Below are 24,902 nucleotides of genomic sequence, written 5' to 3'. Positions count from 1 at the left end.
GCAATCTCTGCTCACTGCAACCTCTGTCTCCTGGGTTCAAATGATTCTCCTGCCTCAGCCTCCAGAATAGCTGGGACTACAGGTGTGTGCCACCACGCCCAGTTAATTTTTATATTTTTAGTGTACACAAGGTTTCACCATGTTGGCCAGGCTGATTTTGAACTCCTGACCCCAAGTAATACACCTGTATCAGCCTCCCAAAGTGCTGGGATTACAGGCATAAGCCACTGTGCTTGGCTGCGTATTTTTTTAATAAAGCATTTTATGATGGAAATTTTCAATGACACAAAAATGGAGGGGACAGAATACTGAGTCCCCAGTTTCCACTGCCCAACTTCAATGATCAACATTTTGTCAATATTTTCTTTTCTAAAATAGTGTTTCTGAGATATAATTCACATACCACACGGTTAATCCATTTGAAGTGTATAATTCAATAGTTTTTAGTATACTCACGGACACATGCAACAACTACCACAATTTTAAAACATTTCCATCATCTCAAAAACAAAACAAAACAAAACAAAACAAAAACAAAGCAAAACCCAAGAAACTCTGAATGCTTTAACTACACGCTTCTATCATGCCATGCCCCCACCACTCTAGCCCTAAGCTGTCACTAATCAATCTACTTTTTGTCCTTGTAGAATTTCCAGTCTAGACAGTTCACATGAATGGAATCATATACTGTCTGTTTTTTTTTTTTTTTTGTGACTGGCTTCTTTCACTTAGTATAATGCTTTTAAAGTTCATCCATGTTGTAACATCTATCCTTCCTTCCTTCTATGGCAAAATCATATTCCACTGCATGGATATACCAAATTTTGTTTACTTATCAGCTGAAGGACATTTGGGTTATTTCCACTTTTTGGTTACTATGAATAATGTTGCACTCATAAATACTGACACATTTTGAAGCAGTGAAAAGTTTTGTGTGTAAATTTTTGTGTGGATACGTTTTAATTTCATTTGTGTACATACCTGGGTGTAGAGCTGCTGGGTTATATGTAACTCTATGTTTAATCGTTTGAGAAACTACCAGGGTTGTTTTGTCAACACCGTTTTATCTATTTCCTTACCAGACTTTCCCCCTGATATATATGTACACATATTCCAGATCTCAGATAATTTTTCTTTTTCTTTTCTTTTCTTTCTTTCTTTTTTTTTTTTTTGAGATGGAGACTCACTCTGTCACCCAGGCTGGAGTGCAGGGGCATGATCTCCGCTCAGTGCAACCTTCCCTTCCTGGGTTCAAGCAATTCTCCTGCCTCAGCCTCCCAAGTAGCTGGGATTACAAGGGTGTGCCACCACTTCTGGTTAATTTTTTGTATTTTTAGTAGAGACAGGGTTTCACCATGTTGGCCAGGTTGGTCTTGAACTCCTGACCTCAAGCAATCTGCCCGCCTCAGCCTCCCAAAATGCTGGGATCGGAGGTGTGAACCACCGTGCCTGGCCTCAGATAATTTCACTTGTAAATACTTCAGTGGGAATTTTTAACAGATAAATATTTTTTAAAATAGCAAAATATCATTATCCTATTTAACACAATTAAAAATAGTTTAAAAGAAAATATAACTTTAATTCAAAGTCATCCATTCTATACTCTAAGTGCTCAACAAAAATTTTAAACTACTATTAAAGCAAATTTAATGTATTTTTTTTAAAGTTACTTTGAATGCAATACCACTGTACTCCAAATAAAGGACAAAACAGATTTTGTATGGCAAATTGTAGAAGAGTATTAATATTTGCAACTGCAAACTGCTGTTATGTACAGCCTCTCCATCTCCCTAACTACATGCTTCCACTTACAGGGTAACATCACCCTGGGATTGTCTCTTTGCCTCAAAAGAAGTATATACAAATTTTAGGTCTGGAGGGAGGAAGAGAGGGGACAGAAGTGAATGTTCATTGAGTATCTACAATGTACCAGACTTTGTGCTGAGTATCTTACATTATAATAATTTAACTCGCCCTCAAATACCAAGAGGTAGATATTACTTTAATTTTGATATTACTTTAATTTTGAAGAGAAGAAACTGAGGCTTCAAAGACTCAAGAAGGGCTGGGCACGGTGGCTTACGCCTGTAATCCCAGTACTTCGGGAGGCAGAGGCGGGCAGATCACGAGGTCAAGAGATTGAGACCATCCTGGCCAACATGGTGAAACCCCGTCTCTACTAAAAATAAAAAAATTAGCCAGGTGTGGTGGTGGGCGCCTGTAGTCCCAGCTACTTGGGAGGCTGAGGCAGGAGAATCACATGAACCCGGGAGGCGGAGGATGCAGTGAGCCGAGATCGCACCACTGTGCTCCAGCCTGGCGATAGAGCGAGACTCTGCCTCAACAAACAAACAAACAAACAAACAAACAAACAAACTCAAGAAGGCCGGGTGTGGTGGCTCAGGTCTATAATCCTCGCACTTTGGGAGGCCAAGGCAGGTGGATTGCTTGAGTCCATGAGTTTGAGACCAGCCTGGGCAACACAGCAAGACCCCTTCTCAAAAAAAAAAAAAAAAGGAAAAAAAATTCTAAATAAAAATAAACAATAAAAAGAAGGCTCAAGAAAATTAACCATGTTCATTTAGCTACTAAGAAGTGAAACAGCATTCAAATTACATAAGGTCTTTCTGGGGTCAAAGCTATCATTATATATGCAGATGCCTTCTATCAAGGTCTGTGACACACAAAATTTCAGATTTGGAAGAGATCTTCAAGTTATTTAACCCAGTCTCTCTATACAATTAAGAAATCCCCTCTATGGCCACCTAGCCCAGGCTTTAAAAATGAAGACAAATTAGTTATTAATCTAGGTTTTCCTTATTCAACTATAAAACCAAAACACTCCCATTTCAAAAAAAAAAAAAAAAGAGTAGAACAACAAAACAGGATGTGTCTCCTCATAGCATCTAGCCTGCGGTTTAATTCTGGGCTTTGGAGACATGTATAACAAGTCTCTTACTGCCTGTTTTACATGCCTACTTTGAATTTCTTATCTGTCACTAAGTCTTATCTTCTCTAAACATCCCCAGTTTCATTCATCTCTCTTATGACTGAAAAGAATTCTTTCATCATCCTGTTTTCCTTACATTGAAAATTTTTGGGCCTAAAACGGAAGAAAGAAAGAAGTACTGACTAGAGCAGAGCAGGTTTATCTACTTCTTATTCTAATACATTTAAGATGACAGAAACATTTTTGGAGCTATACCCTGTCTATGACTGAAGGCTTAGTGAGAGCTCATGCTTTTACACGAATGATAGCAAATGAGAGACAAGTGGGCTGTTACAGTTTCCGGGACATAACTAATTACCTGAAACATTCTTTCACAATCATGGATATGATCTTAGGGTAATTCTCAACAGTGATCCAGAGAGAAGCTATTATTAACATACTGAAGTAGGTTCCTGAATTAAAATCTACTGCTATTGTTGACTTAAAACAGGAGTGTGGGAACCTTGATTCTGTTCTGATTGGTTTGCTCAGACCCTTTTGCGCATCTCATTACTGATTACCCTGGACTTCTCACTACTTGGCCTGCTCTGCTTTCTGACATTCATGTTCTCTTGATGCCTGGCTTTGTGACCAAGTGCAATTGCTTTCCCTTCTATTAACAGTAGTCATCTGGTTGCTGTCTAGTTTCTGGCCTTAACTTTTTTATTAAAATTTTTTTTTTCTTTTCTGTTTTGGAGATAGGGTCTCACTCTTGCCCAGGCTGGAGTGTAGTGGTACAAGCACAGCTCACTATACCCTTGAACTCCCGGGCTCAAGTCATCCTTCCACCTCAGCCTCCCATGAAGCTGGGACTATAGGCATGAGCTACCACATTTGGCTAATTATTTATTTAAAAAAAATTTTTTTTATAGAGACGGAGTCTCATTATGTTGACCAGGCTATTATACAACTCCTGGGCTCCAAGCAATCCTCCTGCCTCGGCCTCCCAAAGTGCTGGGATTATAGGTGTGAGCCACTGTGCTGGACCCTGGCCTTTACTATTTCAGTATTATCTGATGGGTTTTGATTCATATTCTCGTTGATTTTCAGCATCAACTTCAGACTTTAAACCCTATCCTCCACTTAGAGCACTCATTTTCAGAGTATGACTCACTCCAGTGCCTGTACCTTCTCCATGCTGTATTCCAGCCTTCTCTTTAGTGTCAGCTCCTTGATATGGCATCAGTGACTAAGTTTACAGCAAGATATTGCCAATATGGTGTTTAACAGAATTATGACTATAATTATCTCATATAATTGTTAATATTGTCTCCTGGCCACCAAATATTTTCAGAGATTTATTTTACAGTTTTGTAGTTTTCTTTGTGTGTGTGTGTCTCCTTACATCTCGGAATTGTTTGGTTTGTTATAAGCTGCTACTATTCTAAGACAGTCATACAAGCACAGGGTTAGAAATGATAGCAAGAGAAGTCATTTATTTGTTCCTTACTGATAAAAAGAGGTCAGAGAAATGTACTTATAATTTAACAGAAAACATATCACAAGCTTCTAAAATGCAGTGGGAAAATACACATTTCATTCTTAAAAAAAAAAAACCTAAAAAATGCTAGGTCTATATGTTACATAATAGATGTGAAAATGTGATATAAAATGTTAAAAGGGTATATATGCACAGATAAAATATTTTTATGATGAGATACTAATATATTGGGTCACACAAGACTGAACTTTACTTGTAGTATACAACAAATATATTTATAATTTAAAAGAAGATAATGAAAAGATTAAAGAAGAAATCAAAATACTTACAAAAACCAAAACAATTAGGTTCTATACAAGTCTATATAAACATAGTGGTCCAGAGAGCACAGTCTAAAAGAAATTCAAATGTCTTTTACACAACTCAAAACTGAGGAGAATTAACATTTTACAGAATGAACAACTGTGGTTCAGCTGCTGCCTCTGTGAAATGGGTGTAAGACTGAGTTGTTGTGAGGCTTAAATAAAATAAATGAATATAAAAAAACTAGAAGGTAATATATCAATATTAAACAAACTTATTATTTCCTGAAAATTATGTATTTTGGGTAAAAAGCCTAATTCCCTCTTGAATACTAGAAAACAAAAGGCCAATTTTCAACAGAGAAGACTAATTTAAAACTTTTCCTTTCTCTGATTCCTTAATCCCAGATACACTTATTTGAAAGCAATTTGTAACTGGTTCCTAAGTAGGGCAGTATAACATAATTCATCTGAAAGCATTTTAGAGTTTGATAGAAAAATATTATAAAAATTCAAGATATATTCTTAGTGTCAGTACAATAGCTTTAGCTTTATCATACATAAAGTATGTGTGTAAATTCAACATTTGCAGTATTTTTTGCAACATTTTATTACCTAAATTTCCTCAGACCTGAATTCACACATCCTCACATGGAAAAAAAGCTTTCTAAAACTTTATAGGGAAAATATGACTTGTATCATACATGTGTGTTTTTGGTTTTCACTATAATAATTATCTTTCTTTAAAATACTTACTTATATCCAACAAATCAAAAACAATTTAACTTGAAGAGCACCACTATGATAAGAAATGTATGTATGAATCTGAGAAACAAGTATATTTTCAATTAAAGAAAAATTAATTTACCCACTCAGTAGTTTTTTTTTTCTTTTTTTTAGCATGCTGACTGTAAAATTTAACTACATAGGTACGTAAGAAAAACATGTAAAAAGATACTCTTAAGAAAATTTCAAAGCAGTTAAGTATGAACCAAAAGAGTGACACACATAAAGAAAAATGCAATTTGTTGGAACTTCTTATGAAGTGGATTGCCTAAGGGGCACTTGGGATGCTGAAATGTCCCTGAAATCTTCCGAGAAATCGCAAAGAACATATGAGTTAGAATCCGGGAACATAAATATGCCATAAGAGAATGATAATTATACTGTCATTTCACTTTCAAGAAACCTGGCTAACTGCAGGGTTTGTTTTCTTTTCATTATGTGACATATACTGCTGTAAGAAGAAAGTTATCCAGGATAATAAGAATTAGTCTAACCTTCAGGTAAGTATGGGGCCTTGCACATTCTAAGTACTTAGTAAGGAGTGGTTGATTAATTCTGGTTAAATACTAACTGAAATGACTGTGGGCCCTGAGAGATGTTATTGGCAAAACCACTGCAATGAGAGGGTAGAAGACATCCCAGGTCTCAGAAACAAATTTTTCTTTTTTCTTTGATACAGTCTCACTCTGTTGTCCAGGCTAGAGTGCAGTGGTGCAATAATGACTCACTGCAGCCTTGACTTCCTGGGCTTAAAGGATCCTCCCACAACAGCCAACCAAGTAGCTGGGTCTATAGGTTTGTGCCACCATGCTAGGGGTCTTGCTATGTTGCCCAGGCTGGTCTCAAATTCCTAGACTCAAGTAATCCTCCTACCTTGGCCTCCCAAAGTGATGGGATCAGAGGCCTGAGCTACCCTGCCCAGCCAAAACAGATGTTTTATATTCTACAAATATATATGATTCTATATAAGTGTGATAACCATAGAGGTTGCTGTGCCTATAACTACCATCTCCAAGGTTTTAGGAAGTAGCTGTACTGTAGACAAACCTTTCGGATATGACTTCCTATGGCCTACTTTCAGATAGATCTCTAAAACTGTTCTTGGATACAGGAGAGCTTCTGTGCTTTCTTCAGCTAAAATAGTATCAGTATCAGAGTGACACTTATTTTTTGATGACAGTTTCTAAAGCTTTCTATTTGACAGCTTTATATTATTGAAGATTGAGAAGAACCATTAGTTTAACAAACATTTGAATGAGTACTTATTATCTGCTAAATATTGTGCTAAAGGCTAAGACACAAAAAGGAATTTGTTAATCTAATGGGTAAGACAGATGCATAATCACAGTAATATGAACATTAAACAGAAATATTTAAAAAGTTATAGGAAAGAGGTAGAAAAGGGTATATTTTTCTTTCCTGAGTCAGGGAGGGCTTCAAAGGACAGATAATTTTTTTTATTCTTAGTGTTTTTTTTAGATAGGGTCTAGCTCTGTTACCCAGCCTGGACTGTAGTGGTGCGATCACCACTCACTGAAGCCTCAACCTCTCAAGTCCAAGCAATCCTCTCACCTCAGCTTCCTAAGTAGCTGGGATGTGTACCACTATGCCTGGCTAATTTTCATATTTTTTTGTAGAGACAGTTTCACCATGTTGCCCAGGCTGGTCTTGAACTCTTGAGCTTAAGCGATCTGCCTGTCTTGGCCTTCCTAAGTGCTGGGTACAGGTAGGAGCCACCGTGCCCAGTCTCAAATGATAGATAAATAAATAGCACTAAACCTATAAACTTATTTCTGTTTTCACATAATTCTTTTTTCTACTCTTCAAAATGGAAAAGGTAACACTGGTGGTCTAAAGCTGATTCCCATGACTTTGCTATGAATCTCCTCCTTTCCTATCACTTTTGTTCAACTGGATTATCCCTTTCTTTTTTGTACTTTTAATGTCTCTATTTTGCTTCTTCCTGTCACTATTTAAATTAGGTAATCTCTAGCTTTGAGAGGCAAAAGCTCTTTTTTTTTTTTTTTTTGAGACAGTCTTGCTCTGTCACCCAGGATGGAGTATAGTGGCATGATCACAGTTCACTGCAACCTCCACCTCCTGGGTTCAAGTGATTCTCCTGGCACAGGCTCCCGAGTAGCGGGGACTACAGGCGTCTGCCACTACGCCCGGTGAATTTTTTTGTTTTTAGTAGAGATGGGGTTTTACCATGTTGGCCAGGTTGGTCTCGAACTCCTGGCCTCAAGGGATCCACCCACCTCTGTCTCCCAAAGTGCTGGGATTACAGGCGTGAGCCACCGTGCCTGGCCTAGTAAAAGCTCTTGATCTCATGCCCCTTCCTCAATTGTCCTATCTTTTCTTCTTCAAATATTCTAAGGATTGCCTATTTTTCATGGCAATCTGCTTTTTAGCTCCAGCTCCATTGAAACTGCTTTAGCATCTTCTTTTTTTTTTTTTTTTTTTTTTTTTTGACAGGGCTCTGACTCTGCCACCCAGGCTGGAGTGCAGTGGTACAATCTTGGCTCACTGCAACCTCCACCACCTGGGCTCAAGCAATTCTCCCAGATCTTCCCACCTCAGCCTCCCAAATAGCTGAGACTACAGGTGCATGCCCTCAAGCCTGGCTAATTTATGTATCTTTTGTAGAGATGGGGTATTGCCATGTTGGCCAGGCTGGTCTTGAACTCCTGAGCTCAAGTGATCTGCCTGCCTCAGCCTCCCCAAGTGCTGGGATTATAGGCATGAGCCACCATGCCCGGCCCTTTAGCATCCTATTAAATCCAAATCACTCTTTTTAAAAAATCTTTTATGTCCTGACCTCTTGAGAGCACATGTCACTGCGGACAATGGCTCTGTTATGAATGCTTCTCCCTGGACTTTAGGGACTCTACTCTCTTCCTGATGCTCCTCATTGATGCTGGTCACTCTTCACTCTTCTTTGTGTAAGCACTTTTTCCTATGCCCTTCCCTTAAATGCTGGTAGTTATCACGATTCTGTCACAAGCCTTCTTCTGTTCTCACTCTATATAAGTCTCATTGGTTCATTTTCTCTATTTCCATGTAAAGTAACATCTTTATGTTGTGACTTTCAAATTTCTATCACCAGATGAATTCTCTTTCTTGGGCACAAGAACCTACATTTCCAACTCTCTAGTGTATATATCCACTTAGATATTTTCTTGAACTTTTCTTCCCCAAATTCATTCTTCTAGGTTCTCTGTAGCACCACTAAAGACACAAGCCAAAAACCTAGGCATCAATTCTCATTCGTCCTCTCTTAATCAGTCCCTAATGTACTCAATCACCAAGCCCTGTGATTATGCTTCTTAAAAAGCTTTCAAATCGGTCCATTTTTGTTTTACCTTGTCATCACCAATCTAGTTCAAGACACCACCATCACTCACTGAAATACTGGAATAGCTTCCTAAATGGTGTTCTTCCCACGGCCCTTATACAGCTCCAAGAGCCATGAGAAAAGGGCTTCTTACAACTGAACTCAGTATTCTATTAGGCATTTGGCTGATGAAGGATACTTTTGTTACTCTCAAAAGCTTATATTCTAAGGACACATGGATAAAACATATACAAAGAAAAGCAGAATTAGAATTTCCAAAGGTAATCAGTAAATCTTGTTTCATTAAGGCAAAGATGAATGGATAAAAACAGATGAAAACTAAATGCAATTAATGAAGACTACCGAGTGATAAGCTCAAGCTAGAAACCATTTTAAGGAGTCACATTTTTTTTTTTTTTTTTTTTTAAAGACAATCTTGCTGTCACTAAAGCTGGAGGGCCATGATGTGATTATGATTCACTGCAGCCTTAACCTCCTGGGCTCAAGCTATCTCTCTGCTTCCTTCCCTAGTAGCTGGGAACACAGACGTGCACCACCATGCCCAGCTAAATTCTGATTTTTTTGTGAAGATGGGGTCTTGCTAGGTTGTCCAGGCTGGTCTTGAACACCTAGCCTCAAGCGTTCCTCCCACCTTGGCCTTTTTGAGTGCTGGGATTACAAGTGTGAACCACTGCACTGGGCCTGAAATCACATTTCTTATACTCGAAATCTTTTCAAAATGAATGTTTTATTTGAAGTCCTGCTACTGTTATCTAAAAGTGAGATCCTATCAGTTTATCTTTTCCATTTACCTCTTTTTAATATCTAATTATTTAAGGTTTATATTTTATTTACACCTAAGAGGTCTTAATCTGAGTACAAGTAAAGATGTTTTAGAGTAAGATAGATTACAACCCACCTGAAGGAAACAGATAAAGTTATTCTGAGGTTTCAAAAGGGAAAGAGGAAAAAAAAAGATTATAACACCTGGTACAAGATATTCAGCTCTGAGTTTTCTGGCAATGAAGACAAAAAGGAAACATTAAATTACAAAGTTTTCATTTTATGAAAACAAGAAAGAGGAATATAACTTCACGCCCAGAGGAAAAAATTTTCCTGGAATATAAGCAATAATTCATCATGAGTTTTTTTTCTGTCTAAATGAGACTAAGGAAAAAGAACATTAGTTTTGTTTCGGGGAAAAAATGAATTACTTTTAGTTTTGACTATGTAATCACAGTCGAGTTATTTAACTCTTATCAGCATCAGTTTCATCTCTAACAATGAGGATAATGAAATTTATCAGTGGACTGTAGTAAAGATTAGATTATGCCATTTATGTGGATGTACTTAGTAGACTGCCTTAAATAGTTTTACAAAACCACAAGAGATCACACTTTGTTGATCTTCTACAAAAGCAGAAGACATGACATTAAATTGTTCTTTAATAAAAGAAATTCTGTGAGGAGAGATATTTTGCCCTTTTCCCCTCTGCTTTATGAACATTTTACTGAATATAGGGACAAAACCTGGAGAATTTAGAATGGAGAAGTCTGGGCAGGTATAAGCTCTCAATTCAATTTATGCACATTTTAAAGTTAGTATTTGTTGTGTAAATCCTTTAACCATTTACCCAACCCAGTTGAGCTTTGTAGTATGAAAAGTCAACCTAAAATATCCTATTTCTCTCTATACCCACCTGCTCTTCACATTGTATCATTCTGAAATTAGTAGTCTAATATATTTTCTCTCAAAGAAAGTTAAGACTAAAAACCACCAAATATACCACTCATAGTTCAAGAAATACACAATTGTAAGATATCAATACACATTTCTGGAAATTGTCACACAACATCCTAACTCTTAATATGAGAGAAGATACTTTTAAGCTAATATATTTGAGCTAACACTAATATAGAAAATAACAACTCTCTGTGGTCATGCCCCAAATGTTTTTGAATTGTCAACCTAGAATTGTTCTACTTGTTTCTTCTGTTTAATAAATATTTTGGAATTATGTAAATGAACTGGTGATCTTACTTCATATTACATGAACACATACAGCCTACTCAGAACTAAGTGACACTGCTAAAAAAAGTTAGAGCTAGGCTGGGTGCAGTGGCTCATGCCTGTAATCCCAGCACTTTGGGAGGCTGAGGCAGATAGATTGCCTGAGGTCAGGAGTTCGAGACCAGTCTAGCCAACATGGTGAAAACCCATCTCTACTAAAAATACAAAAAAATTAGCCAGGCGTGGTGGCGTGTGCCTGTTAATCCCAGCTACCTGGGGGGCTGAGGCAGGGGAATTGCTTGAACCAGGGATGTGGAGGTTGCGGTGAGCTGAGACAGTGCCACTGCACTACAGCCTGGGTGACAGAGCACGACTCCATCTCAAAACAAAACAAAACGAAACGTTAGAGCAAGAGCTGTTCCATGCAAAAAAGAAAATAAGAAATTTGAAAAGGTTCATTTGGTCTCTTTTTGAATCACTCATTTACACTGCCCAAATTTAACTGATTAAAACCATGACTGGTATCAGATAATTTTCCCAGGGTCTTGACCAGGGTGAGGCAAGCTAGTGGCCTTAGGTAGAGGCAGTGGCTCCCAGGGGCCATCCATGCTCTTTGCCCACTCTGAGAGTAGGCACCTCCTTACATCATATGTCCTAGATGCCTTGCTTGCCTCACCCTAGTCCCAGCCCTGATTTTCATTTTCAAAAAAATATCAGAATTATTTTTATCCAACTGTTTTCTATTGACTATTACGAGGACATGATCCTCCGAACAAGCAAGTGAATAAATCAATCCTATGGACCCTTTGTTTCATCAGGTTAATGTTCAAGTGAATGGCTAAGCATCTCTAGGGGGTCACACCAGCTGTTTTATTTCCATATAAGCAATTTGCAGAGGCCTTTGCATGTGCATATATGATGTAAGTTGGTAGTAAATGGTTTCTTAGAAAATGATTAATAACATCAGATTTGTTTTTACTAAGCTTTAATTTTTACTTTGCTTTAAAACAAAAAAAGTTGCTTTTAGATGTTTGGTATCATCAAAAGATATACAATGTTAAATTATTAAAATATCATTGCCAAAATAAAGATATACTGTCAAATACATAAAAACTGACAATTGTCTAAATATGCACCCAGACAAATATCAGTAATGACACGTAGTAGTAGGCAATTAATGAGTAGTTTCATCTTGCTAGTGTTTAAATTTCTCCCTCCTTCCCTCGCTTCCTTTCTTCCTCCTCCTTCTTCCTCTCCTTCTGTCTCACCCTCCCTCCCTGTTTCTCTTTCTTTGTTTTTTAAAAGATAGGGTTGCACTACGTTGTTCAGGCTGGAATGCAGTGGTTATTCACAGGTGAGATAAGAGTGCACTATAGTCTCAAACTCCTGTGCTCAAGTGATTCTCCTGCCTTAGCCTCCAGACTAACTGGGACAACAGGTGTGTGATACTGTGCCCAGCTCTGCTAGAATTTAATTTGCATGCTGACACGTATTTTCTTCTCAATCCACCAAGCAAACTTTTTTGGTCCTTATTTGGACTCATGAGTAATGTGATTCCAAGTGTTGGAACTGCTCATATATTTTTCAGTGTAGCACATCCCCTTAAAATCAAATGAGAACTGCCATTCTGAAAAAAAAAAATTAATATCTAGCTTTAAAAAAATGTAGTTGATATGGCTGGTCATCTGTAGTTACTACTCTTAAGTATTTAATTTCAAAAACACTTGTGAAAATTCCACACAGTGAAAGAATCAGGTTTCCACAGTGAAGAGACAATTACTTGAAAGCAGAATCCTAGGACATAAGTGATAGTAGCAGTGATGGATAAGGTCTAGAATGTCAGAACTCAGAAGAAAGAATAAATATCTTCAGAGAAGCTTTTCCTAGCTCTGTAACCTGTTGTTACATTGACTTATCTACCTAAATGTTATAATTACACTGTAGTCCAGGGACACTTATCCTTTTCACCCATCACATAGAAGACACCTTTAAGAAAACTCACTCCAATGCCATTTCTCAGATACAGACAATCCTGCAATTCTTCTGACACTATCTCTAGGATACATACCTTGGAACTGCTTCCAGTAATAGTTTCCAATTCCCCTCTCTTAACAATATTCTTCCAATAATTTCTTCCCAACATGTGGTATACCTCTCCCAGACTAGTATGAGGATACTCGTAAACCAATGATACGTTTTAAATGTTTCATTTTCTGGTCAGGCGTGGTGGCTCACACCTGTAATCTCAGCACTTTGGGAGGCTGAGGCGGGTGGATCACTTGAGGTCAGGAGTTTAAGATCAGCCTGGCCAACCATGTCGAAACCTAGTCTCTATTAAAAACACAAAAATTAGACGGCATGGTGGAATGCAGCTGTAATCCTGGGTACTCAGGAGGCTAAGCCAAGAGATTCGCTTGAACTCCGGAAGGCAGAGGTTCCCGTGAGCTGAGATCACACCACTGCACTCCAGCCTGGGTGACAGAGTGAGACACTGCCTCAGAAAAAAAAAAAAAAAAGTTTCTTTTTCTATTAGAATAACAAAGTGGTAAAAAGATGGCTAAGATGAGGTAGTCATAGTTCAGTTCAGTAGAAAATAGGATTAGTATTAAAAAAACCAATGGTTCGTGAGGATGCAGAGAAAATGGAACTCTCATTCATCGTAGAGGGGGAATGCAAAAATATAGTAACTTTGGAAAATTTTGACAGTTTCTTATAAACTTAAACATACACCTGCCATACAACCCAGTAATCACGTTCCTGGGTGTTTACCCAAGAGAGATGGAAACTTACGTTTATATAAACATGTATACATAATTGTTTACAGCGATGTTATTTGCAGATGTCCTCAAATGGAAACAACTCAAATGTCTATCAACTGTGAATGAATTAACAAACTGGGTTACATCCATATAATGGCTTATTACTCAGCAATAAAAAGGAAACATATGACCAATATAGATGTATATACGGCTCACACCTGTAATCCCAGCACTTTGGGAGGCTGAGGCAGGTGGTCAATATATTATACATCTATATTGCAACAATATAGATGAATTGCAAATGTATTATTATAACTGAGAAAAGCCAGACTCAAAACGCTATATACTGAAAATTTCACTTTTATAGCATTTTGTAAAAGGTAAACAATAGGTACGGAAAATAGACCAGTGGTTGATAGGGCTGGGGGTTGAGGAAAAGGGTCAGCTAAAAAGGGGTAATGAGAGAATTTTTTGGAGTAATGGAACTATTCTATATATTGATTGTGGTGGTGCTGATGCAACTGTGTGCATTTATCAAAAATCACAGACATGTCTGCTAAAAAAGGTGAATTTTATTCTTTGTAGATTATACCTCAATAAACCTTACTTAAAGGAAAAAAACAAAACAAAACAGGACTTATCTCTTAGTTACTAAAACTGCCATGGGCAAGCCACTTAAAACTCATTTCTCCATCTATAAAATAGGAATTATATTTACTCTAAAAGAATTTTGGTGGGGAACAAATGAAGAAAAGAAAATAATTTTATGAACTTTAAAGCTCCACACAAATACTCTATCTACACTATAGGCACTGGGCAACAATGATAAAGAAGACAAGAGGCACATAAGGAAATTTACTGTCTAGTTTCAGAATAAGATAAAACAGATTATTATTAAATAATATGGGGAAATTCAGTGACAGATATCAACAAAACAAGAAGGGGCATTCTAGGAATAAGAATTAACTCTAAGAAGTATATCAAAAGTTGAATAAAAAAGGACAAAATTACAGTGAGACATAAATAAGTCATTAATGAACATGCACAACTGGGATCCAATAATTTTAACCTGATAGCAGTTTTTAAAAAAGCCTAAAATGATTAAAATTATGACAAAATAGGAAAAATACCTCACGATGATTTAGAAGTTGCTCTAAATCTAATGCCATTTGATTCTTCGTCTGTAGTAAAGCTGACTTTTCTTTATTTAAGTTGCTGAAAAAAAAAACCCCAAGTTTTAAAAAGTCATTATGTTAGTGTAGAGTTAATAAATGGAAAATATTAAAAGAATAAACATGAATCTGATGGTTTGAATTAAAGATAAATTTATAGTCCATAAATATTGCAGACTAATGTTTGCATATAAAACTAATAAAATGTTTGGCCTAATGAATGGCCTATTTTGTCAGAAGATTCTTTTTCTTTTCTTTTCCTTTCTTTTCTCTTTTCTTCCTTCCCTCTCCTCTTTTCTTTCTGTCTTTCTTTCTCTCTCTCTCTCTCTTTTTTTTTTTTTTTAAAACAGACGGACTCTTGCTGTGTTGCCCAGGCTGGAGTGCAGTGGCTATTCACAGACATGGTAACAATGAACTACAGCCTCAAACTCCTGAACTCAAGCAATCTTCCTGCTTCAGCCTCCTAGTATCTGGGACTACAGGCATACATCACTGCACCCAGCTTTTCTTCTCTTAAGAATCCATTTGACAATGTAACTGACATGCTCTCTGAGAATACTTTCCTGCCTAGTATAGGCATAAAATTAATGTTGCAAAGATGACTACTTACTACTAAAATGTACAAAGATAAAGTGAAACTCACATAAAAGGTAAGGAGTAGTATATGTCAGCAAACTATTACAACACAAGATACTAGAAGTCAAATTAAAACATTTATCCTTAAAACTGAGAGTAATATTTTATAATTTACCACAAACTAAATTATCAGGTATATAATAGAGTTAAGTAAGTGAATCAGGTATTTAGTCTGTGATAAATTTGAAAAAAGAACGTTTGTTTCCAAATTACTAGTTCAATTTTCAATTTCTGGCTGGGCACGGTGGCAATTATCTAATGAATGATTACAATAAAAAAAAAAGAAAAAATTTGTGAGGGCAAAACTAACAAGAATTATTTTAATTAGGTAAAAAACTTTTTTTTTTTTTTTTTTTTTGAGTCGGAGTCTCGCTCTGTCGCCCAGGCTGGAGTGCACTGGCGTGATCTCGGCTCACTGCAACCTCTGCCTCCTGGGTTCAACTGATTTTCCTGCCTCAGCCTCCTGAGTGGCTGGGACTACAGGTGTGTGCCACCATGCCTGGCTAATTTTTGTATTTTTAGTAGAGATGGGGTTTCACCATGCTGGCCAGGCTGATCTCGAATTCCTGACCTCACATGATCCACCCACCTCGGCGTCTCAAAGTGCTGGGATTATAGGCGTGAGCCACTGCACCTGGCAGGTAAAAATATTTTTAAAGTTCTACTTAAGTTCTACTTTAAGAAAATGGAGGCAGGGAACACTGGCTCATGCCTGTAATCCTAGCGCTTTGGGAGGTCCAGGTTGGAGAACTGTATGAGTCCAGGAGTTCGAGACTAGTCTGGGCAACACAGAGAGACTCTATCTCTTAAAAAAAAAAAAGTTAGCCAGGTGTGGAGACATGCACCTTTAGTCCCAGCTACATCAAAGGATGAGGTAGGAGGATCGCTTGAGCCCAGGAGTTCGAGGCTGCAGCGAGCTATGATTCTCCACTGTATTCCAGCCTGGGAGACAGAGTGAGGCCCTCTCTAAAAAAAAAATAAATAAATAAAAGAAAGTCACTAATTTTTAGAATAATATTGGGCAGACTTTTTTTTTTTTTTAATTCAAGAAAAAATAGTAGGCATTCTGGAGCAACTGCTAATTCGAAGGATTTAAGAGGGAAAGCCCATATTCTTCTGCTTCCAAGTAATCGAGAAGGAAGCATCATAGTTTGTCCTCTGAGGAGACGGACTAGATGCAATTCTGACTTCTGTTTCCAACTGTGCCACTGACTCAGACTCAAATGTATGGTGCAAAGCATAACACATACCACCCCACTGAACCTCAGTTTTTATATCTGTAAAGTGGAACATAATACTCATGTATGTCAAAGGGCTATGTGAATGATTATATAAAGTGTTGAACTCATAAAACTCTATATAAATGTTATACAGCATTACTAATTTAGATAAAAAAATAGGCATCAGAGTAAAATAGTAATTAAATGTCAATAAAGGTAAGCAGCTCAGCTGAAAAACAAACTGACTTTTAGAGTTAGGCGCCAGAGATCCTACAAGAGCTGAGGAGTTGAAAAAGAACAAAACAGTATAAAGGAAACTGAGTGTTCTGCTAGAATCTCCAAAGCATGGTAAGGATCACATGTTTCTCTAACTCTAGAATTCTAACCTATCTTTAGCTGGAATCACTTTGAAGGTAAAATATTTTTTCAAATTTAAATATCCAGTAAATAGGACTAGGAATTTTTAAGGAACACATATGTGTCTATGTTCATATACATGTATACTTATACACTAACAACCATGGTATTTAAGCATATACTCACATTCACTGCACACACACACACACACACACACACTCACTCTCTGTCTCAAATACCAACAGGCTCTTCTAAAGAAAATGTAGTGTAATCGGAATGGAATGTCGAGGTAATTAAAGGATTTTGACTGGATAATTCTTTACAAATGCTTTTATATTGTCATGTTTAACTTTTCAAAAATAAAGTATTCTATAATTAAATAGCAAAACAACCGTATATACATGGAATAAATGGTGGGGGGATAAGTTGGCTTACAGAATAATCATGTTGTACCTTAAGACATGAGTTTATTACAAACAATGTGGACTTCCCAGACAATATTGCTGTGATTACAATATCTGGATATATATTTTGTCTTCTTTATAATATACTCAACCACAGGGAGACAACCTTCAACATGTGGGTCTCTAAAACTCAGTATGATGATTATCATATTCACTCTTCTTCTAGTACATATTTACTGAATAGAATTTTAGTCTTCATAAGACATATTTCATAACAGTGGAAACTTACCTTTGAAAGTACAAAGCTTCTACGAATGACTCATAAAACAACTACAAAACAAATCTCCTTATAAGCACATCTATCTTGAATGGTATATTACACCCATAATTGTTCAATTCACTGTTAATTATTACTTAGAAATTCATGTTTATGGCTCTGTTTCACCTGCAATATGAAAACATTCCTGATATATTGTTCCTTAACTTCCTGGATCAATATACTCTCGGGTAGCTATGTAAGAGAAGTTGACAATGTAGTCTTTTCTTTACCAGTTAAGAATAAACTAAGAACTGACAACAGGCAAAGAAAATTATGCTAATTATTCTCTTTCCAAGCTTCCTTCCTTTCTGAAGTAGAGATCAAACTGTATTACGCAGACTGTCTCTTGTGACTTGGTGGAAGAAAGTTATCAGTACTACTTTTAGAATAAAGCATTACTTTAACAATAGGGGAATTTAAAGCAGTTAATAGTGACATCTCAAATGTTAGCTTTTAATGTGTTTATAATGATTTCATTTTAGTGCATATTTACTCTAGCCTTTCTAGAAATTGAATATATTGTATACATAGTTCATTTTCAAGGGATAAGTATGGTATAGTGGTATTGTTTAATTTTCTAAGAAAAGCATACAATTATTCAGTTATTCAAAGAGTTTTTATTGAATTAGAAAACATTTAAAAGTCATAAATTGATGTAAATATTTTTTACAACTAACATCAACACTTAGCAAAGAGGAATAGGAATTTTCCTGTTTATGTCTTCTAAGGAACATAATAACTTGATAATGCTTTTGAATGGGCCATCATTAATGTTTAAATTTCAAATAAAAGACAAGGGGACGGAAGTAACATTTACTGAGATTCTCCTATGTGCCAAAGCTTTATATATGTTCCTAAATTTTCACAACTACCCCTTCAGGTTCATATTAATCTAATTTTACAGACACATTTACCATAAGGACAGAAACCAGCCTGATGTGTATTTAAAGCCCAGGATAATTCTACTCCAGGATTTGAAATGCCATCTGCTTAGAGTAGGGATGAAGGAATGTGGGTATACAGAACTGTGATCTATCCTACCATATCTGAATGACTGGCCGAGCTGACTTTTTAATGGCATTGTTACATCACAGCATTTCATTCATGCAACCAGGGTACCCCTATAGCAGCATCTCAAATGTCATAACTAAACTACTGAAAGTATTAATAACCTTTCACTTTAGAAGGTAGTTGCTTCAATTAAGAATAAGATTTCATATCCTGTGAATTATCAGTTCAGAATGTACTAAAATATTACACAATGAATTTATGCAACACAAGACGACATTAAAGGACTCATGTTTAGTACAAAATTTTTCTTGGTAATTAATTCCATAAATGACATGGCCTTTATGAAAACTGTTGCTGTTATTGGGGGAGTCTTAATTTTTGTTCAAATTCAACATATTTTGAGAAATGTTATTTCTCATTTTTAATATAATTTTCTTTTTTTTTCTTTTTTTTCTTTTTTTTTTTTTTAGACGGAGTCTCGATCTGTCGCCCAGGCTGGAGTGTAGTGGCCGGATCTCACTGCAAGCTCCGCCTCCCGGGTTTACGCCATTCTCCCGCCTCAGCCTCCCCAGTAGCTGGGACTACAGGTGCCCGCCACCTTGCCCGGCTAGTTTTTTGTATTTTTTAGTAGAGACGGGGTTTCACCGTGTTAGCCAGGATGGTCTCCTGACCTCATGATCCGCCCATCTCCGCCTCCCAAAGTGCTGGGATTACAGGCTTGAGCCACCGCGCCCGGCTTTTAATATAATTTTCAACCAAAAATTTGTTACATGTATGGTAAGTACTAAGAATGACAAACATTTATTGAACACTGTTGAATATAATGTTTAGGCACTATTTTATCTATATATATTATGAAGATTATATCATTTATTCCTCAGAACAACCCTATCAATCAGGTGCTGTTAGCACCACTCTCTTTTTTTTTTTTTTTTTTTTTTTTTTTTTTTTGAGACAGAGTTCTGCTTTGTCACCCAGGCTGGAGTGCAGTTGCTCATTGCAACCTCCACCTCCCAGGTTTAAGTCATCATCCCACCTCAGACTCCCAAGTAGCCAGGACTGCAGGAGTGTGCCATCACACCAGCTAATTTTTCCGTATTTTTTGTAGAGACAAAACCAAACGTGGTTTTGCCATATTGTCCAGGCTGATCTCGAACTCTTGGGCTCAGGCAAACTGCCTGCCTCGGCACCACTTTCATTTCACATATGAGGAAACTGGATGTACTGTGGAATACTACAGCCATTAGCCACTAGAGCAATTAAAATTATCTTCAATTTTAATAAAATAAAATTAACATTAATTTAAATTTAATCTTAATAAAATTAAGATAATATAATTTTAACAATTCAATTTTAATAGAATTAAAAATTTAGTTCCTCAGTAACAGTAGCCACATTTCAAATGCTCAGGTTGGGTGCGGTGGCTCACGCCTGTAATCCCAGAACTTTGGGAGGCCAAGGCCTGCAGATCATTTGAGGTCAGGAGTTCAAGAACACCCTGGCCAACATGGTAGAACCCCATCTTTACTAAAAATACAAAAATTAGCTGGGTGTGGTGGTGGGTGCTTGTAATCTCAGGTAAACAGGAGGCTGAGACAGGAGAATCGCTTGAACCTGGGAGGTGGAGCTTGCAGTGAGCCGAGATCGCGCCATTGCACTCTAGTCGGGTGACAGAGTGAGACTCTGTCTCAAAAAAAGGAAACAACAACAACAACAACAACAACAACACCCCAAAACAAATGGTCAACATCTACATGTGGCTAGCTAGTGGCTACCATACTGGACAGCACAGATATGGAATATTTTTATCATTATAGAAAGTTCTATTGGACAACAGAGGTACAGAGAATTTAAATTGTACTTGCCCTAACTCAAAACTAAGTACTGAGTTGAATTTGAAAACTTTCTTTTAAAATCTGTTTTTAAAAAAACTTTATAATAGAATATTTCAGAAGAGAAAATATGTAATAGCAAACCCTGATATATCTATCACCCTGCTTCAACAACGATCAACTCATTAAAGTGCTACTTTTAATCACTATGATACACTATTTTTTTGTTCTCTTCCTTAATTATTTTAGTTACAGAAATAATATCCCTTATTCAAAATAGAACATAGAGGGGCAGTATAACCTAATGGTTATGAGAATAGAATTAGCAAGCAGACAGATATAAATTTGAATTCTGACTCTATCACAATGCTGTATGTTCTGAGAGGACAAGTTGCTTAATTTATCTATGGCTGAATTTGTTCATCTTTATAATTTTCTCCTTCAGCTAGCTATTATTTTCTCTATATTAAGCATTTTAAACTACCTTAATTCTTAGTAAAATAAATCCTCAAATTTATTTGGAGATAACTGTGAAAGAAATAATTTTTTTCCTCAGGAGTTTTATATACCTCCCCATCACAAGAATATAACAGTAAAATACGACATATAAAATATTCAAATTTCAAGGCCGGGCATGGCATCTCATGCCTTTAATCCTAGAACTTTGGGAGGTCGAGGCGGGAGGATCACGAGTTCAGGAGTTAGAGACCAGCCTGACCAACATGGTGAAACCCCGTCTCTACTAAAAATACAAAAATTAGCTAGGTGTGGTGGCGTGTGCCTGTAATCCCAGCTACTCAGGAGGCTGAGGCAGGAGAATCACTTGAACACAGGAGGCGGAGGTTATAGTGAGCAGAGATCATGTCATTGCACTCCAGCCTGGGTGATGGAGTGAGACTCCGTTTCAAAAAAAAAAAAAAAAGATTCATAATTTAATTTTAATTTTAATTTTTTTGAGACAGAGTCTCACTCTGTTGCTCAAGCTGAAGTGCAGTGAAATGATCTCAGCTCACTGTAACCTCCGTCTCCCCGGTTCAAGCGATTCTCCCGTCTCAGCCTCCAGAGTGGCTGGGAGTACAGGCATGCACCACCATGCTCATTTAACTTTTGTATTTGTAGTTGAGACAGGGTTTCACTATGTTGGCTAGGATGGTCTAGAACTCCTGACCTCAGGTGATCCACCTGCCTCGGCCTCCCAAAGTGCTGGGATTGCAGGTGTGAATCACTGCTCCTGGCCATAAAAGATTCAAATTTAACAGAAATATGTAACATAGGAAGAAAAAATTCTATTTGGGGTTCTTTCTTCAGTTTCCCTAAGATAACCAGGTGCCCACTGAATTGTGAAAGACATAATTTCTATTGTCCCCAAAAACTATTTATAGAACAATTAATTTATTATTGTAGGTTGTATACAGAATTTTAACTTTAAAATTAATCTAGAAACAAACTTATTTATTTTGACATGTAAGTATAAAGGTGCTCCTAAATTATTTAAACAAATCATAAAAAAATTAAGAACAGGAATAAAGTTCTAGATCAATTATTTTGGTGAGGCAGAAATGAAAGAAGGTAATTATTATGATTCATTAAAAATAACATTTATACTTTACAATTAGTTACCATTAGTTTTATATTTTTGTTTGCATACCTTAGGAAACCTGGATTTAACAACCATCTTCTCCTTATTGTTTTCCAATTCCTTGATTTAACCATTTCTATTCCCACCTAATTCTCTGCTTTTACATTTATAATCAGTTAATAATTTACCCATAAAAATCTAAATTATTCTTATAATCTTAGAAATCTAATAACTAAGCAAACTAACCATCTATCCACAAGTAAAACTGTTTCATTTACACATATCTTCATTCTTTTATTTCAGTTTAAAAAACCAAAATGGTCATAGCAAATTTTCTTTGGATAAGATCTCATACAAAAACAATTACAAATTAAGGAAGTGAAAGAAATTTATTTATTTACACTTAAAAGTTACTTTCATGTAAAAGGTCAGAAGAAAAGCCTAAAAATTCCTTGGAAAAATCAACATAAATCTAAGTAAACGTAAATTTTATTTCTGTTTAAAAAGCCATTTTAATGACACAAATGGATCTGGTTTTATTCCTCCTCTCCCTTTGGTCAATCTATATCACACTAAAGAATTCCAGGGAAACAAGGACTAATAGTGGTTGTGTCCTCTAGGACAGATGGAATGTAATGCTCCTAAGTATAACATTGTTATTTCCATGCTAAGACATCTGATCACAGGTGGAATGTGAACACCTGATGTGATGTGACCTTAGTTTTTCTAAGAAAAGTTTAATATTCATTACATTTAAGATCACCTTCATTATTCAAATTTTCTGTTCACGATTTACAACCCAAATTCATCTACAGCAGCAGTATAGTAACAATGTCTTTATTATTCAAATGAAAGATTTGTAGATGATTTACCTGACATCTTTCTCAAGTTGTGCAATAGATTCCGTCAGTGAATCAATCTTAGAATCTCTCTGACGCACTGATTCAATGAGATACCTGTAAGGCTGTTGAGTCTGGTTTAATAGCGAATTGGCTCTGTCAAGCTAAAGAAACACAGGTTTTATTAAAATCTAGAAAATGTGACAACAAAATAAAATCATTCAAAATGCTCTAGCACAAATATAGTACAGAAATTCCTTTGACATGAATTATTCTGAAGTTTTTCCTATGTAAATTTGAAGGTTTTAAGAGTGGATCAATAAAGCTCTTCTTAATAGCAACTACAAATGAGAATTGTTTTTGTTTCTTTTTGTTTTTTTTTTAAGACAGAGTCTCGCTCTGTCACTCAGGCTAAAGTGCAGTGGTGCGATCTCGGCTCACTGCAACCTTCGCCTTCCAGGTTCAAGTGATTCTCCTATCTCAGCTTTCCGAGTAGCTGGGATTACAAGCACCTGCCACCATGCCCCACTAATTTTTATAATTTTAGTAGAGATGGGGTTTCACCATGTTGGCCAGGCTGGTCTTGAACTCCTGGCCTCAGGTGATCCGCCTGCCTCAGCTTCCCAAAGTGCTGGGATTATGGGTGTGAGCAACCTCACCTGGCTGAAAAAATTTTAAATTAAATATTAATAGCAATTTTGAGAATGCATAAACTTAAATTTTCTTAGTATTTGTCTTCGTCTGAAAAGCTATACGACAAAATATATCTTAATAAATATTTGAGCTTTATTTCTACTAAAAATATTCACACCATAATTCAGTAATTTTTTCATTTCTTCATATTCCCTTCTTTGTTTTACAAATACATAATTTAGATATCCAAACCATTAGGTATAAATTTTTGACAAATGTGGTTTAAAATATAATGTAAAATTTACCATTTTAATCCTGTGAAAAGTGTACAATTCAGTGGTATTAAGTACATTCATAATGTTGAATAGCTACCACTTCTATTTCCAGAACACTTTCATCAGCCCATACGGAAACTCTGTACCCGTTAAACAAAAACTCCCCATTTTCTCCTCCCTCCTGGCCCTAGAAACCTGTATCTTACTTTCTGTCTGTGAATCTGCCTATTCCAGATACTTCATAGAAGTGGAATAATACAATATTTGTCCTTTGCTGTCTGCTTATTTCACTTAGTGTGACATTTTCAAAGTTCATCTATGTTGTATCATGTATCAGAACTTCACTTCTCTTACTGGTAAATAATAGTCCACTGTATGTTTATAGTACATTTTATTTATCCATTGATCTCTTGATGAACACTTGTGTTGTTTCCACTTTTTGGCTATTGTGAGTAAAGCTGCTATGAACATTGGTGCACAAATACTGTATATGTTGAGTTCTTGTTTCACTTCTGTTGGGTAGCTACCTAGAAGTGGAGTAGAACTGTTAGGTCATGTGGTAATTCCACATTTAACTTTTTGAGGAACTGCAACGGCTCCACAGTGGTGATATGATTTTACATTCCTACCAGCAAGAAATTTGATTTCAATTTCTCCACATCCTGGCCAATGCACGTTATTTCATGTGCATACTGGGCATTTGTATATCTTCTTTGGAGAGAAGTCTTCCCAAGTCTTTTGCTTATATTTTAATTGTGGTTTTCCTTGTTGTTGCTGAGCTGTAGGAGTTCTTTATATATTCTTAATAATACAGTCTTATTAGATATATAATTTGAAAATATTTTCTTCCATTTTGTGGGTTGTCTTTTCACTTTCTTGATAATCTTATTTACTTCTTTACTTACTTGTTTTGAGACGGAGTCTTGCTCTGTCACCCAGGCTGGAGTGCAGTGGTGTGATCTCGGCTCACTGCAACCTCTGCCTCCTGGATTCAAGAAATCCCC

At 36.5% G+C, this 24,902-nt stretch overlaps 1 protein-coding gene across 5 annotated transcripts in view; it reads right to left on the bottom strand.

Moving 5' to 3' along the window:
- PIBF1 (progesterone immunomodulatory binding factor 1) overlaps nucleotides 1-24,902 on the bottom strand; it is a 244,453-nt gene that overhangs the window by 28,411 nt on the left and 191,140 nt on the right. For 2 of the 5 annotated variants that reach the window (XM_007960565.3, XM_073014384.1), the window contains exons 15-16: nucleotides 23,024-23,154; nucleotides 14,752-14,836 (exon numbers count right to left, since the gene is read on the bottom strand). The exons of 2 other annotated variants lie outside the window; for them this stretch is intronic. In XM_007960565.3, the coding sequence (XP_007958756.3) occupies nucleotides 14,752-14,836; nucleotides 23,024-23,154 (216 nt within the window). The remainder of the gene's footprint in view (nucleotides 1-14,751; nucleotides 14,837-23,023; nucleotides 23,155-24,902) is intronic. One more of the 5 variants, XM_073014387.1, reaches the window with a different exon arrangement.

The sequence above is a fragment of the Chlorocebus sabaeus genome, chromosome 3 (genome assembly GCF_047675955.1).
Source record: "Chlorocebus sabaeus isolate Y175 chromosome 3, mChlSab1.0.hap1, whole genome shotgun sequence".
In the NCBI taxonomy this organism is placed as follows: domain Eukaryota; kingdom Metazoa; phylum Chordata; class Mammalia; order Primates; family Cercopithecidae; genus Chlorocebus; species Chlorocebus sabaeus.
The sequence above is the reverse complement of the archived record's forward strand: the minus strand, read 5'-3'. Positions and strand labels throughout refer to the sequence as shown.